At 43.1% G+C, this 16,526-nt stretch overlaps 1 protein-coding gene across 1 annotated transcript in view; it reads left to right on the top strand.

Annotated features, from left to right (window-relative positions):
* The window catches only part of LOC121277198 (leukemia inhibitory factor receptor-like), a 206,860-nt gene that overhangs the window by 108,347 nt on the left and 81,987 nt on the right, over positions 1–16,526 (top strand). Inside the window, exon 2 of the mRNA XM_041186347.1 lies at positions 4,551–4,697. Coding sequence (XP_041042281.1) covers positions 4,616–4,697 — 82 coding nt within the window. The 5' untranslated portion in view covers positions 4,551–4,615. The remainder of the gene's footprint in view (positions 1–4,550; positions 4,698–16,526) is intronic.

Genomic DNA, 16,526 nt, shown 5'->3' with positions numbered 1-16,526 from the left:
ATTGCGTTCCACAGTTCTTCGTAATAGATGCATCAGACTACTATAAATATGTGTGTGTGTGTGAGCAGTTCAGATTCCTGTGCTTGTACTTCAAGCCCAACCATTTTGTGAAGGTTGCACATTTAGGTGCATGTGAGGGAATTATGGAAACACATGGATCCCACCCTAACTTGGCTGGCATTTGATGGGAGGTAAGAAAGTAGGAGTGTATTTTTACTGGAGATGTTTCCAACTAGGTGTAGTTTGTTTTGAATTTTAAGCAGTGCAGCTATTGGTTAATAAGTGTTTTTTTTGAACTTGCAAAGGTCCAGTACAAACTTACATAGGAGCTTTTTTATTCGTACGTGGGATGTGAGCATCACTGGCAAGGCCAGCAGTTGTTAGCCATCCTTAATTGCCCTTGAGAAGGTGGTGGTGAGCCAAGTTCTTGAACTGCGGCAGCCCATGTGATTTGGGTACACCCACAGTGCTGTCAAGAAAGGAGTTCCAGGATTTTGACCCAGCAACAGTGAAAGAATGGGGATACAGTTCCAAGTCAGGATGGTTTGTGGCTTGGAGTGGAACTTTGCAGCTGGTGGTGTTCTCATGTGCCTGCTGACTTTGTCCACTTAGGCAGTGGAGGTCATGTGTTTGGAGGGTGCTGTTGAAGGAGCCTTGGTGAATTCCTACAGTGCATCTTGTAGATGGTACACACTGCTGCCACTGTTTGTCGGTGGTGGAGGGAATGAATATTTGTGGATGGGGCACTAGTCAAGTGGGCTGCTTTGTCTTGGATGGTGTCAAGCTTCTTGAGTGTTGTTGGAGCTGCACTTATTCAGGCAAATGGACAGTATGCCATTAATTTATCCCTTGATTTCCTTGTAATCTGTTTTTGCGGATGTTGACTAATGGTTTTTTTATCAGCGTAATGTAAAGTGGATTGAGACGTCTTCAGCACTCAAGCACTGTGCAAATAAATTATGGTGTTCTTTACTTTAGTTATTTCATTAAAATGTTATTTATATCTATTTAAATATGTTTATGATATGAGTAAATCTACAGTCCATTATTTACTATGTTGTCACCTTGTCCAGCTGTGGTAAATGTATATTCATAGACCTGCTGGGTCATGTATTAGAACCATAGAAAAGTTATAGATTAGGGGGAGGCCATTCGGCCCATCTTGTCCATGCCAGCCCGAGGACACCCAGGTGACCTTTCTAATCCCACCTTCCTGCGCCCGGCCATAGCCCTGCAGTTTACAGCACTTTAGGTGCAGATCCAGGTACTTTTTAAAAGAGTGTAAAGTTTCTGCCTCTATCATCAACTTGGGCAGCGAATTCCAGACCCCACTACCCTCTGCATAAAAAAGTTCTTCCTCATGTCCCCCCCCACACCTTCTGCCATTTATCTTGAATCTATGTCCCCTGGTTCTAGAATTCTCCGTCAAGGGAAACAATTTTATCCTGTCCACTCTATCTATTCCCCCATAATTATGTACACCTCAATCAAGTCACATCTCAGCAGCCTTTGTTCTAAGGAAAATAACCCCAACCTATCCAATCTCTCCTCGTAGCTACACTTTTCTAACCCTGCCAACATTCTTGTAAACCTCCTGTGCACTCTCTCCAGAGTGTCCTTCCTGTAATGTGACCAGAACTGCACACAATACTCCAGTTGTGGCCTCACCAGTGTTTTATACAATTCCAACATTATATCCTTACTTTTATATTCTATACCTCTGCCAATGAAGGAGTGCATTCCATGTGCCTTCTTTACAAACTTGTCTACTTGAACTGCTGCCTTCAGGGACCTGTGTACTTGTACACCAAGATCTCTCACTTCATCCCCCCCTCTTAGTATATTCCCATTTATTTTGTAATCCCTGTAACTGTTTGACCTCCCCAAACGTATGACCTTATACTTCTCTATGTTAAAATCCATCTGCCACTTTACCGCCCACGCCACCAACCCATCTATATCGTTTTGGAGATCATGGCTATCCTCTAGACTATCCACTGCTCGGCCAATCTTTGTGTCATCTGCAAATTTCCCAATTGCGCCCCCCCATGTTCACGTCCAAATCGTTAATATATAACACAAACAGCAAGGGTCCCAACACTGAACCCTGTGGAACACCACTTTCCATTCGCAAGGGCATCCATCAACCATTACCTTTCGTTTCCTGTTATAAAGCCAACCTTTTATCCAGTTTGCCACATTACCCTGAATCCCATGGGCTTTTACTTTCCTCATCAATCTGCCATGTGGGACCTTGTCAAATGCTTTGCTAAAATCCATGTACACAACTTCCATTGCACTACCTTCATCAGCCCTTCTTGTCACTTCCTCAAAGAATTCAATCAAATTTGTGAGGCAAGACCTTCCTTTAACAAATCCTTGCTGACCATCCCTGACTAGTCCATGCCTTTCCACATGACAGTTAATCCTATCTCTCAGGATTGATTTTACTAATTTGCTCACCACTGATGTAAGACTAACTGGCCTATAATTGTTTGGCATTTCCTTTGATCCCTTTTTAAACAATAGAACTACATTTGCATTTCTCCAGTCCTCCGGTACCAACCCTGTATTTAGGGTTGATTGCAAAATCAACCTCAGAGCATCTGCTATCTCCTCCCTGACTTCCTTCAGCAGCCTCGGAAACAATCCATCTGGCCCTGGTGACTTATCAACTTTCAAGGATTTCAACCCTTCGAGTACTTCCTCTCTCTTTATGATTATCCCGTCCAATATCTTGCAGTGTTCCTCCTGGACTACTATATCTACATCCTCCCTTTCCTTTGTAAACACAGAGACAAAATATTCATTCAAAACCCATCCCACAGCCTCTGCATCAACACACAAGTTTCCATCTTCATCTCTGATAGGTCCCACTTTTTCTTTAACTAGCCTTTTAGCATTAACGTTGTGGAGGCTGGATCACTGAAAGTATTTAAAGAGCAGGAAGATAGATTTTCAAAACATCAGGGAGTTAAGGGCTATGAGGAGCTGGCGTCAAAGAGGAGTGGCTGCCTTGGGCAGATCAGTCATGATCTTATTGAATAGTGGGGCAGGCTTGAGGGGCCAAATGGCCTACTCCTGCTCCTATTTTTTATATTCTGGAATACATCATCTCAGCGAAGAAGTGTGCAACTACCTCACCTGCGATGTACTCAAAAATATCGTTCACGACCGAGCTCATGGGTGCCAGTGTCGGGGTGAACCTGCTTCATCACTTTGTAAATAGAGTAACTGTCCTTCTGCATGAGCATACATTGACACTGTCATGTGTCAGCAGGATTGGGCTCAGCTGTGATGGCCACTCTGCTTCAATAGCCTGTCAACACTCACTGTCCCGGCTGCTGTCATAAGTTGCAACTTTGGGCTGGGTTTTGATAGTACACGTCAGCAGCTGAAGCTTTACTTTAACTGGAAGAGAGGGTGAAATTATCCAGAAACAAAGACATGGGGAAAGCTGGCTGTGAATATGCCTTCACTTTAGGTCAGGCTAAGGATTTCTTCTGCAGTATTGCTGGCCTCGCTTTTGACTGACTATGAACAACTTGTCACTTTTGAAGTAAAATCTGATGTAATGTGTTTGAGTCGTAAATGGAAATCGTCCAGAGCCTAATTGAATGGCAGTAACATAGCTCCATGCTTTTGTGGTCTGTGCAGTATTATTTCAAGGCTCTAACTAAAGCACTGATTTACAGGTTAATCAATCATCACATTTACGGTAAATTGATTTGGAGATCTCGACTTCTGGTCCCAGCGGATCACTAATTTTCATATACTTTGAGTGATTCTGTGAAGTGCAGGCTCCAGAGCTGTTGTGATATGTTATTCAGTGCCCATTTGTTTATGCTTGGATTAGTGGAGGGAACTTCAGTTTTTTGTTTTATTGCAGTCTTGCCTTTGGTTTGTTTTCTCAGTAACTGTTGAAATAATGTTGAATTACTGTTAAACATTTTCAGCTGATAATTGAATCCTTATGTCGAGCCTCCTGAGTCTGTGTTACCTGATCTCAGGCTGCACAGCAGTTGCCTAAGCACCCCTGAGGTAGGGAATGGGCGTTTTACCAGGTTTACTGCTCCTGTTTGATATTCAGTGACCCTTGCATGTATAGATTTTAGGGAAGGAAAGAATCAGGTTCTTCTGTGATTACCTATATGATTGAGCCCCCATCCTATTGGTACGGGCTCGCACATGACAGGCTGAGGTGTGAGGTGCAGAAATTGTACCCCAAAAGTCAGAGCCGCGGGGACTTGTGACAATGATAAATGGATCTTCACAAGCTTCAGAGCATGAAGCTGTTGATCTTACAATATATGTTGCTGTACACAGGATGCAGTGTTAGCCAGAATATTATCCGTTATCAGTGCCTAACAGCATTGTCTACAGCCTGCAGATATGAGGTATCCGGCATGACTTCTACCAGTTCCTGCAGGATGTGCTCAAATTGTACAAAAGGGAAAAATTCTAAGTGTCATATACTTGAGTGCTCTGTGTTTGTATCTGGATTTTAATCTCTCATTAAATATAACCGTGAGACATTGTTCTTGTTGCAGGGAAGTTGAACACTCTGGTGGATGACATTGCTCGTGTTCTGTCGATCAAACCGAAATTTGTAGGAATGAAGCTGTGGGTGTTATTTGAGGTCGTGTTTTTAGCCCTTTTATCAGCTGGTTGTCACCTGGCTATTGCCCAGAATGCAGGTGAGTTCACGCCCAGTTCTGATACTCTGCTTTTCTATACACCCATTGTTCTGCTTGGTACTTGTTTCATGTTAACCATCTCTTTTCCTGACTCCTGTTTAATAAAATGTGACTAATTTCCTTACTCACTCTTGGTTTTTAGTTACTGCATTTTTCTTGGTTGGTGACATTAAGAGGCAACTTTTCCTTTCTCTGTCTCCCCCCCCCCACCACCACCACCCCGGCCACCAATGTTATTCCATAATTCACCATTGCAAGCAATTAGGAAGGCAAAAGGTATGTTGACCTTTATTGCAAGGAAGTTGGAGTATGAGAGGAGTCTTGTTGCAACTCTACAGGACTTTGAGATCACACCTGGAGTACTGAGTATAGTTTTGGCCTCTGTACCTAAGGAAGGATACATTTGCCTTAGAAGGGGTGCAATGAAGGCTCACTAAATTGATCCCTGGGATGAAAAGGAGAACAGTTTCAGTAAAATAGTCCTACACACTCTCTGGAGTTTAGAAGATTGAGAGTTCATCTCATTGACACACAAGATTCTGAGAGGGCTTGACAGGTTAGAAGCTGAGGGCCTTTTTCCCTTGGCTCGAGGGTCCAGAACTCAGTATGTACTCGAGATAAATGGTTGGTGGTTTAGGGCAGGCAAGGAGAAATACTCAGGTTGTGAATCTTTGGATTCTTAGTTGTTGAGTATATTCAGAGCTGAGTTGATAGGTATTTGGAGTCCAGGAGATACAGTGATTGGGTGTGAAAGTGGGGTTGAGGTTGAAGATCAGCCATGATTCTATTAAATGATGGAGCAGGCTTGAAGGGCTGTTGGCCTAGTAAGTATAACAGAATCACAGTGCAGAAGAGGGCCTTCGGCCCATCGAGTCTGCACCAACTCCTATTTCTTAGTCTCTTACGTTCCTAAGAATGGCTTGCCTTTGCCTGAGATTTACAGCTAGTTAGTGACCAATGACACGAAACTATACGTCACCCTACTACAGTCCTGTTATACATGCACAGACTGTGTGTGTATAACAGGACTGAATGACCCAGCACTGACTATGTGTGTGTAACAGGACTGAATGTCCCAGCACTGACTGTGTGTGTGTGTAACAGGACTGATTGTCCCAGCGCTGACTGTGTGTGTATAACAGGACTGAGTGTCCCAGCATAGTTGAAAAACATCTTTCTCCTGCCTTCTTTACGTTAGAGCATCTGCTGGGAAGAGCACAGCACCGGATAACTTTGCTGTTGAAGGCTGTGAAACCCTTCTGGAGGTGAGGGTTGACTCTGGGACAATGGCAAATCTCAGCACAGAGAAACTCAGGATGGGGCTTGGGTGGAGGAAGGGAGCTGGAAGGATTGAGGATTTAAAGAGACAAGGGAATGGGATGCTAACTGCCTGAAGGAGAAATTAGCAGAAGGGTACTGGGAGAGACCAAGGTGAAATTCAGTGATAAATCCATACATATTCCCCTTTCATATCAGTTGTTCTCAATAATCTTTGTTATTCCTATCTTGTCCTAGTATTCCTGCTTTTTAAAAAAGTATAAAATCAGGAACTCTCCTTGCTGTGATGTAATTGCCCTGTTTGCCTTCTCATTCCTTTATGTAGCCCCGGTCATTGCTCATGTGGTGTTCCCATGCCTGAGTTCATCTAATTATCTCTCCAGATTGTGTTTGTAAGCATGTACTATTTCTCCAAGCACTGTTTGATAAAACTATATATAAATAAATTACATAATTCAGATGATTAAGGGTAGAGAAGGAAAAATTTAATAGGCATAGGAATAATTTCTAATCATAAATTGTTACAATAAGCTTCATGTGTTCATGCCACTAAGTTCATTTGGGAGTTCTTATTAAACATGGTTTGCATCTTTTCCTGCACCTCCCATTCTTAAGTATGTTTTATGTTCACCCATGGGATGTGGGCACCACTGGCTAGGCCAGCATTTATTGCCCATCCCTAATTGCCCTTGAGAAGGTGAATTGCCTTCTTGAACCGCTGCAGTCCATGTGGTGTAGGTACACCCACAGTGCTGTTAGGGAGAGAGGTTCCAGGATTTTGACCCAGTGAAGGAACAGCGATATATTTCCAAGTCCAGGTGGTGGTGCTGCCCTTGTCCTTCTAGGTGGTAGTGGTCGTGGGTTTGGAAGGTGTTATCGAAGGATCCTTGGTGAATTCCTGCAGTGCATCTTGTAGATGGTATGCACTGCTGCAATTAGGGATGGACAATAAATGCTGGCCTTGCCAATGATGCCCACATCGAATTAAAAAAAGTAGTCAGAGAGCCAACATGATCATTGTTTTTATTAAGCGACAATGGAACTGTTTGTGCAGCTGCTGTTCTTTGCAAGCAGACAGCTGTGACTCAGCAGACTAAAGTGCAGGAAACTCAAAAGAAGCCCAGTTTCTTTTTTTAAAAAATAACTAGTCCAGCAATTTGGCAACCAGAGTGAAGGTTAATTGCTACTTGCTTATTAAAACAATTGGGGATAGGGATAGAGTCAATCCACAAAAACAGTTTCTAGACTTGATTCTCCATTGCTGCTTTTTAGCTTTTTCCACTTTAGATGCTTAGCAGTGGTATTTCAATTAAGATAAATCCATATCTCATGTTTTTAACTTAATATGTATAAAGGTGTGTGTGCATGTATATTGTGGATTGGTTGACTTTTCAAATTTTGTATAGTAAAGTTTGTGTTTATTTAAAACCCATGGAATCTTGTGGCAAAGTAGGAGTCTTTAATCTCAATCTTTAACTATTTTAAACAAAACATTACTGGGCCCTAACTAGACATCCCCCCAGATACCAGGATCTGGGCAAGGATCATAACAATATGATGTAGCCAGCAACAAACTTTTCATATATTAATAGATACTTTCACTGATAGAAAGCAAAATCTAGCAGCTTTTTCCTTTTCAAATAAAAACAGAAAATCCTTAAAACACATCCTTTTTTATTATTCCCCAACTCCTCTATGTCTGTCTTTGCGATTGCATGCAGCTTGTCTGTTTTAGTCATTATAGAGACTATCACCTCACTATTGGCTGTTATTTAGCTTCCTTTGCAGAGCTTCCTCGACTGTCATCATGGTTACTGGTACTACAGGAGGGATAACCCCATGCACCCACCCAAATGATTTCCTGCCTTTATCAACTGGATTTAGCTCCTTGTCTGTCATAGGTGCTCAATCTCCCTCAAGGCAGATTATTGCTTGTCAAGTTTCTTCGTGGTTTCCACTTTGTAAAATTCTTGGTTTTGATGCCAACCCTGTTCAAATGATCTTTATTGATTTCAACTCAGTGTCTTGAACAATAATCTTACAGGCAAATACAAACATACAAATCAGGAGCAGGAATAGGCCTCTCGGCCCCTCCCGCCTGCTCTGCCATTCAAAAAGGTCATGGCTGATCTGATTGTAACCTCAACTCCACGTTCTCGCCTACCCTGATAACCTTCCACCCCTTTGCTTATCATGAATCTCTCTAGCTCTGCCTTAAAAACATTCAAAGACTCTGCTTCTACTGCCTTTTGAGAAAGAGTTCCAAAGCCTCACGACCCTCAGAGGAAAAAGTTTCTCCTCATCCCAGTACTAAATGAGCGACTCCTTAATTTTAAATGGTGACCCCTGGTTCTAGATTCTCACACAAGAAGAAACATCTTCTCACACCCACCCTGTCAAGACCCCTCAAGATCATTTATGTTTCAATCAAGTCACCCTTTACTTTTCTAAATTCCAGCGGGCACAAGTTTAGACTGTCCAACCTTTCCTCATAAGACGACCCTTCCATTCTAGGTATTAGTCTAGTAAACCATCCAATGCATTTACATCCTACATTAAATATGGAGACCAGTACTGTACAAGTACTCCAAATGTGATCTCTCTAGTGTCCTGCATTACTGAAGCATAACCTCCCTACTTTTGTATTTAATACCCCTTGCAATCAAACGATAGCATTCTGTTAGCTTTCCTAATTACTTGCTGTACCTGCATACTGACCATTTGTAATTCATGCACTAGGACACCCAGATTTCTCTGCATTTCAGAGCTCTGCAATCTCTCGCTATTTAGATAATATGCTTTTTCATTTTTCCTGCCAAAATGGACATTAGCCCACTTTATACTCCATTTGCCAGATCTTTGCTCACTCACTTAACCTATTTATGCCCCTTTGTAGCCTCCTTATGTCGTCTTCACAATTTACTTTCCTACCTATCTTTGTCAGCAAATTTAGGAATCATACCTTCGGTCCCTTCATCCAAGTCATTTATATAGGTTGTAAAAAGTTGAGGCCCCAGCAGTGATCCCTGTGACACACCACTCGTTACATCTTACCAACCAGAAAAAGACCCATTTATGCCTACTCTTTGTTTCCTGTTAGCTAGCCAATTTTCTACCCATGACAATATGTGAACCCTCAACACCATGAGCTTTTATTTTCTGCAATAACCTTTGATGTGGCACCTTATTAGATGCCTTCTGGAAATCTAAATACAGTACATCCACTGGTTCCCTTTTATCCAAAGTACACCAATCAAAGAACTCCAATAAATTAGTTAGTCATGATTTCCTTTTCACAAAATCATGTTGACTCTGCCTAATTACCTTGAATTTTTCTAAGTGCCCTGTTATAAGATCTTTAATAATAGCTTCTAACAGTTTCCCGATTACAGATGTTAAGTTAACTGGCCTGTAGTTTCCAGCTTTCTGTCTCCCTCCCTTTTTGAATAAAGGAGTTACATTTGCCACTTTCCCTATCTAATGGAACCTTCCCCAAATTGAATGGAAATTTAAAACCAGTGCATCAGCTATCTCCCTACCCATTTCTTCTACGACCCTCGGATGAAGTCTATCAGGACCAACAATTTGCTCAGCATCACTTCCCTGGTGATTGTAATTTTCTTGAGTTCCTCCCTCCCTTCCAATTCCTGACTTACAGCTATTTCTGGGATGTTACTTGTGTCCCCTGTAGTGAAGACTGATGCAAAACACACTTCATCTGCCGCCATCTCATTTTCCATTATTAATTACCCAGACTCACTTCCTATAGCACCAGCATTCACTTTGTTAACTGTTTTACTTTTTAAATATCTATAGAAACTCTTATTACCTGTTTTTATATTTCTAGCTAGCTTTCTCTCATACTCTAATTTTTCCCTTCTTACTAATCTTTTAGTCATTCCTTGATGTTATTTATATTCTGTCCAGTCTTGTGTCCTGCTCCCATCTTTGTGTAATTATATGCATTTTCTTTAAGTTTGATACTATCTTTAGCCATGGTTAACCAATAAAGTTAGTGGGTCCTCCCCTTGGAATTTTTCTTTCTCATTGGAATATAGTAAGTAAACAACATTATTCACTTTTGCTGTGGGTAGTGTCAGGAAGATATAATATGTTATTGGAATTTATTGTAAAATAGTGGTATCTGTGTCTATATGTGTTTGTGTGTGTGAGACATAATTGGATTAAAGGCAGCTGGCCTGAAAGTTTTGATGTAAACATGGAGGAAGCCTGGAATGTAAGGTGTAAAAGGACATTTGCATTTTTAAATAAACGAGACTAGATGATTTCAAAAGAGGGAGTGAAATATTACACCTAGCCAGGTGGAGTTCAGAAGTGGTGTGTTTGTTTTTCCCAAAGATTATTGATAAAATTTAGTACTGAGAGATTGTTATGTCAAAAAGGTAAAGTCCAAAGACATAGTGAAACAATGGGAATTTGCACATCCAAAGGGGAAATTGTGTAAATGAGTGAAGGCTGTGTGTAAGGGTAGGCATCTTTAAGATCTAACAAGTGTGAAAAGCCTTCAGCATCTGTACCTCAGGCTGCTGTCTTCAAAGAATTTAAGTTAAGAAAACTCACTTTTGAATTTGGCTGGTTTGGGGTATTGTGTGTCACCTTGCCTGGGTGTTTTGAAATCTGTGTGTCTTACTGTTGCCTTAACAAAAGTGTAACTGAGAGTCAGATTAAGGGATTTAAAAGTTATTATCATAGTAATTTTTAGGCATTTGTACGTGCTAAAAATCATTTTTCAAGTTCCCCTTTGGGATTTGAACAATTCAGCATTTACCATCGGCTGTGCCATAACAGCCTTTTTTTGACTCTCTTGCTCTTGTCTCTAAGAAGTGTGACCTTTATAGGGCTCTAGTCATGAACCACTATTGTATTCATATAATACCTCACCCATGTCCTTTGTTTCCATGTAAAGATCTTTTTGCTCCCTTATAAGTCTCACCCTTCCTTTGACTGCCTTTTTACTATTTGTGTTTCTCTAAGGCTTTGGCTTCCCTTGTATGTCAGCTGCTAATCTATTCTCATACGCTCTCTTTGCCCCTCATTCCTTTTTATCGATCTCCTCTGTACTCTTATACTCAGCTTGGTTCCCTAATCTATTTTAACCTTGTATTTGTCATAGGCCTCCTTTCACTGTCTCATTTTCACATCTATTTTTAGTCATTCAGGGAGTTGTAGTTTTGGATGCTCTTCCTTTCCACTTAAAGTCTCATATGGCACAGGAGATGGCCATTTGGCCCATTGAGTCCATGTCTGCTCCCCATGGTGCACTTCAGTAAGTTGCACTCCCCTGCTCGATCCCCATTGCCCAATGGGTTTATTTCCTTCAAGTGCCCATCCAAATTCCTTTTGAAATCATTGGTTGCTTCCACTTCCACCATTCTCATGGGCAGCGAGTTCCAGATCATTATCACTCACTGCATTAAAAAAAAATTCTTCCTCACATTTCTCCTGCATATCTTGCCTAAAATCTTAAATCTGTGTCCCATAGTCATTGTATCATCAGCTAAAGGGAAAAGTTTTTCCTGAATAAAAACAGAAAATGCTGGAACAACTTAGCAGGCCTGACAGCATCTGTGAAGAGAGAAACACAGTCAACTTTTAGAGTCTGTATGACTCTTCAGAGCTAAAGAGAAGTAGAAATGTGATTAAATTTATGCTGTTTAAGGAGGGGAGGAGCAGGTGAAGTTGGATAGAAGGTTAGTGATAGGTAGGGGCTAAGAAGAGATTGACAAAGCTGTCATGGACAAAAAGACAAAGGGAGTGTTAATGGTAGTAGTAAGAGCTAAAGAAGGTGCTGATAGTGACATAAAGACAAGAAAGCAGAATGTGTTAATAGCAGAACAAGGGTTAGCACTCTGTGAAAGAACAACATGGAACAAGTAACAGACGGCCCTGTTGGGGGTGGGGTGGGGGAGGGGGCATACCTTGCCCCCTTAGCAATGTATGTGGAATATACTTTGTTCCAGTCCTACTCAGGCCTCATCCCACAACTCTTTTTTCAGTACATGGATGACTGTTTCGGTGCCACATCATGCTCTCGTCAGGACCTGGAAAAATTTATCAATTTTGCTTCCAAGTTCCACCCCTCTATCACCTTCACATGGTCCATCTCCAACACTTCCTTTCCCTTCCTTGACCTCTGTCTCCATTTCTGGTAATAGACTGTCCACCAATATTCATTACAAGCCTACCGACTACCACAGCTACCTCAACTTCAGCTCCTCACACCCTGCTTCCTGTAAGGACTCCATCCCATTCTCTCAGTTCCTTCACCTCCGTTGCATCTGTTCCGATGATGCCACTTTCCAACACGGCACTTCTATTTCAGATTTCTAGCATCCGCAGTATTTTGCTTTCATCTAAGAGTTTTTCCTTATCTACCTTATTTAAGCCTGTCATCATCTTGTACACCTCTATCAAATCTCCCATCAGTCTCCTTGGCTCCAAGGAGAACAACAGCTTCTTTAATTTAATGTGTAACTAAAACCACTCACCCCAGGACCATTCTGGCAAATCTCATCTGCACTCTCTTAAGGCTCTTCACAAATTTCCTAAAGTGTGTGACCAGAGCTGGATGCAGTATTCTAGGTGGGGCCTAACTGGAACTTTATAAAAGTTTAACATAACTTGCCTGCTTTTGTATTCAGTGTCTCTATTTATGAAGCCCAAGCTCCCAGGTGCTTTGCTCACCTAAAATAAAAGCAAAATGCTGTGGATGCTGGAGATCTGAAATAAAAACAAAAGTGCTGCAAAAGCTCAACCAATCTGGCAGCATCTGTGGAGCGAGAAACAGAGTTAACATATCGAGTCCAATATAACTCCTCTTTGGAACCAGCTGCCCCTGAAGCTTGGAAGCAGCTGGGAGACTTTCTATACACATGCCCACTCGACATGTGAGGTGTCCTGAAGTTCCCATATAGTGCAGGAATTGCAAGCAACAAGTCTTGAGTGCCCATCCATGATGTACAAAGGACCTCTGTTTCCAGTTAGTATCCTGTTTAAACTATTAATTTTAATGGATACCTGTAGGCCTATTCTGTGTTTATATACACTTGTTAATTCACTTAGTGTTATACTAGCTCTGATTGAATATTTTTTAATTTGCCAAAACCTATTTTGAAATGATACCCTAGTTTAGAAAGAGAGAAGAGAAAAATACCAGTCATTGATTTGCCGCCTTCCCAGTGATGTCGCACTTGAGATTTTCTTTAGTCAGCCAGCTGTGAATCCACAGACTGTCCTGCCCTATTCCCTCTTAGGCTTGCCCTTTTATCTTCTTGCTGCTCTTGTACTGTTCACTCTTGGACTCACTGGTTTTATCCTCTTACCAGTCTCGTAAGAATGTGTCTCATCTGCATTTGAGCCTTCACCTCTTTGAATGCCTCCCAGTGTTCAATTATGGTTTTGCTTACCAATTTTTGACTTCAGTCCACCTGGACCAGATGCCTTTACAACTCACTGAAATTCCCATCCTTTAGTTATTTTTACACTAGTTTGCATCTTGTCTTTTTCTATAACTATAGTAAGTCTGTTGATTTGATCACTGTGCTCCAAATGCTGTCTCATTGAAACATTGTCTAGCTGGCCGACTTCATTCCTGATTCACGACTGCTTCCTTCCTTGGTGGGCCCAAAACAGACTTGCCCTGATCTTGCAATTGTAATGGCATTGTAACTGTCAGCAACCTTTAGCATCTGCGCATGTACAGTTAAAAGCATAAATCCAGAAGCTGTTGTCAGTAATTTCCTGTTCCTTTACAGGGTACAGGATAAGGTTCCTCCAGATACAAATCTCCAGAATTGCTGTGGGTTTTCACTTCTTATGCCCTTGTCTTCGGTGGTCCCTTGGAATTGTGGATGACGTCCATCAGGCTTCGTGGGACTTCAGATGACTGAGGAGCCCAATTCTGGATCCAAATGTTCTTCTGCAGTGGGGGCACGTTGTTGTGCAGGGGAGTGGGAATCCCACCCTGGGTTGGCTTTCTTCTCTTTCCTCTGCCGCTGCCGTTCTGCTTTGCTGTCAAGTCGCTGAGCCTCGAAGTGGCTTGTGCCTTGATGGACCAGTTGGTGCCATGCTGAGTGATTGGCAGAATTCTCCTCCCAGTTAGTGGTGTTAATACCTCTGTGTTTTAGGGCAACCTTGAGCGTATCCTTTTACCCTTTCCTTTTGTTTCCCTTTGAGCGTTGGCCAACGGAGAGCTGAGAGAAGACAACTTGCTGGAGGAGGCGGTTTTCAGGATGTAATGGCTTGTCCATCGGAGTTGGTTCTGCAGGAGCAGGTCTTCATTTCTGGTAAACACAGCTTCATGGAGGGTGCTCGCTTCAGTCTGGTGGTTCTCCAATTTGATCCCCAGGACTCGACGCAATCACCACTGATAGAAGTTCTCAAGGATCTTAATGTGGTATCGGTAGATAGTCCATGTTTTGCTGCAGTAGAGTAGGCTGGTCAACACAAAGGCCTTATTAACCACAACTTTTGTTGACTTGCAAAGGTCCCTGTTGACAAAGACACGACGCAACTTGGAGAAGGTAGCGCTGGCACTGTTGTCTCGGTGTTGGACTTCCTCATCGATGGTAGCCCCTTGGGAGAGGTGGCTGCAGAGATGAGGGAAGTGCTGCACATAATCCGGAGCCACCCCATCTCTGTGGATGGCGCAGGAGATGCTCAACTGGCCTGGGGAAGGTTGGTCAAGGACCTTCGCCTTGGCAATGTTGAAGGACAGGCTAAGCCCCTTGTACGAGGTGTTGAAGATGTTAACGCCCTTTGCATGTTCTCTGCAGAATGAGCCATCACGCAGCAGTCATCTGCAAAGTGAAAGTTGTGGATGTCCATGGTGGTGAGTTGTTTTTGCCCGGAAGCGACCAAGGTTCAAGAGCTTCCTGTCCAGATAAAACTGAATGTAGACACCAGGTGATAGCTTATCTCCAATGAGGTAGATGATAATGGTCAGATAAATGGTGGACAAGGTGGGGGCGATCACACAACCTTGTTTGACTCCGGTCTGGATGTGAAAGGTGTCAGTTTCAGATCCTCCACTCAGTACGGTGGTGGTCATGTTGTCGTGCAGGAGTCTCAGGATGGTGACAATCAAAGGGCAACCAAAGCATTGGAGGACGATTAATAGAGCTTCACGATTTAAAGAATCAAACGCCTTGGTCAGGTTGATGAATGCAAGGAACAATTCTTGATTTTGCTCCCAAAATTTTTCCTGGATCTGTCTAGCCACAAAGACCATGTCCGCAGTACTCCAGGATGGCCGGAAGCTACACTGGGATTCTGGGAGGATCTCCTCAGTGACCGGACGAAGACGGTTTGGGGGCATGTGCCAGGATCTTAGCTGCAATGGACATGGGGGATATCCCCCTGTATTTTTCACAATCAGATTTGTCCACCTTCCTGTGGACAGTAGTGATGGTCGTGCTCTTTGTCCCAGAGGTGGAGGATGGAACTGGTGGAGTCATGGCATGTGCTGATAGCTGCCAGCATGGTAGATCAGTGTGGGTATACCAACTGGCCCACAAGCTTGATTTTCATCTCTTGGATGAGCTTAAGCTCATTGAAGGTTGGTGGATTGCCAAGGGAGTCCTCCACAAGGTGTTATGGGATGGCTTGGAGGGTCTCCTCCGATATGGCAGAGTCCCGATTGAGAAGCAGTTTGAAGTACTGCTTCCAACGCTGATGGATGGCGTTGTCATCCTTGAGGAGCCCGGAGCCGTCCTGTGATCAGAGAGGGTTTTTCTGATCAAGTAGGATCATAGATCGTCTTGGTAGCCTGGAAGAAGTTGTGCATGTTGGCATAGGCCGGAATCTCATGTGCCTTTTCCACCCACCAGTTGTTCTTCATGTCTCGAATGCGCTGCTGGACCTCAGCCTTCAGTTGGTGGTGCACTGCTGACAGTTGCCGGGTGCATGGGAGACTTTGCCAGCTGATGAAGGCTGCTCGCTTCTGCTTGAGGAGATCGCAGATTGCTGTTACATTGGCGTCAAACCAATCCTGGCTTTATTGTGGCGCAAACCCGATAGTCTGTGCGTAGGTGTCTAGGGCAGCGGACTTGAGTTGCTCCCAGTATGCCCAGATAGAATTGGCATCAGTGGTGGGCACTTGCTCCAGTGCACTGTGCAACTGGGCCTGGAACTCTTCCCACAGTTCTGGGTATTTCAAAGCTGCAACATTCAGCTTTCTCTGGGGCGGCTTTTTGGCTCCTCTGGTGTACTGCAGCCAGGCAGATGTTCATCGCTAAGCACATAAGTCAATGGTCTGTCGAACAATATTTAGAACCCTTCGTGGCCCTCATGCAAGCCCGTCCCTTAGGTCTCTGCATCAGAGAATGATCAGACCATATTGGGCGCACTTGGTCAAGAGTAGGATGCAGTTGGCATTGGCCTTCCCCACGCCATTCTTGCTGATAGCTCCACTCCAGATTTTGTGGTCACGTCCAATTCAGGCACTAAAGTGACCTAGGGGGATGACCTTGGAACATGGTGTTCCCAGCTCACCTGATTGCTCAGTTGGTGCCCTTGTAACCAGGAGGTCCG

Source organism: Carcharodon carcharias, chromosome 4 (genome assembly GCF_017639515.1).
Source record: "Carcharodon carcharias isolate sCarCar2 chromosome 4, sCarCar2.pri, whole genome shotgun sequence".
Lineage (NCBI taxonomy): Eukaryota > Metazoa > Chordata > Chondrichthyes > Lamniformes > Lamnidae > Carcharodon > Carcharodon carcharias.
This window is presented reverse-complemented; position numbering and strand designations above follow the sequence as displayed.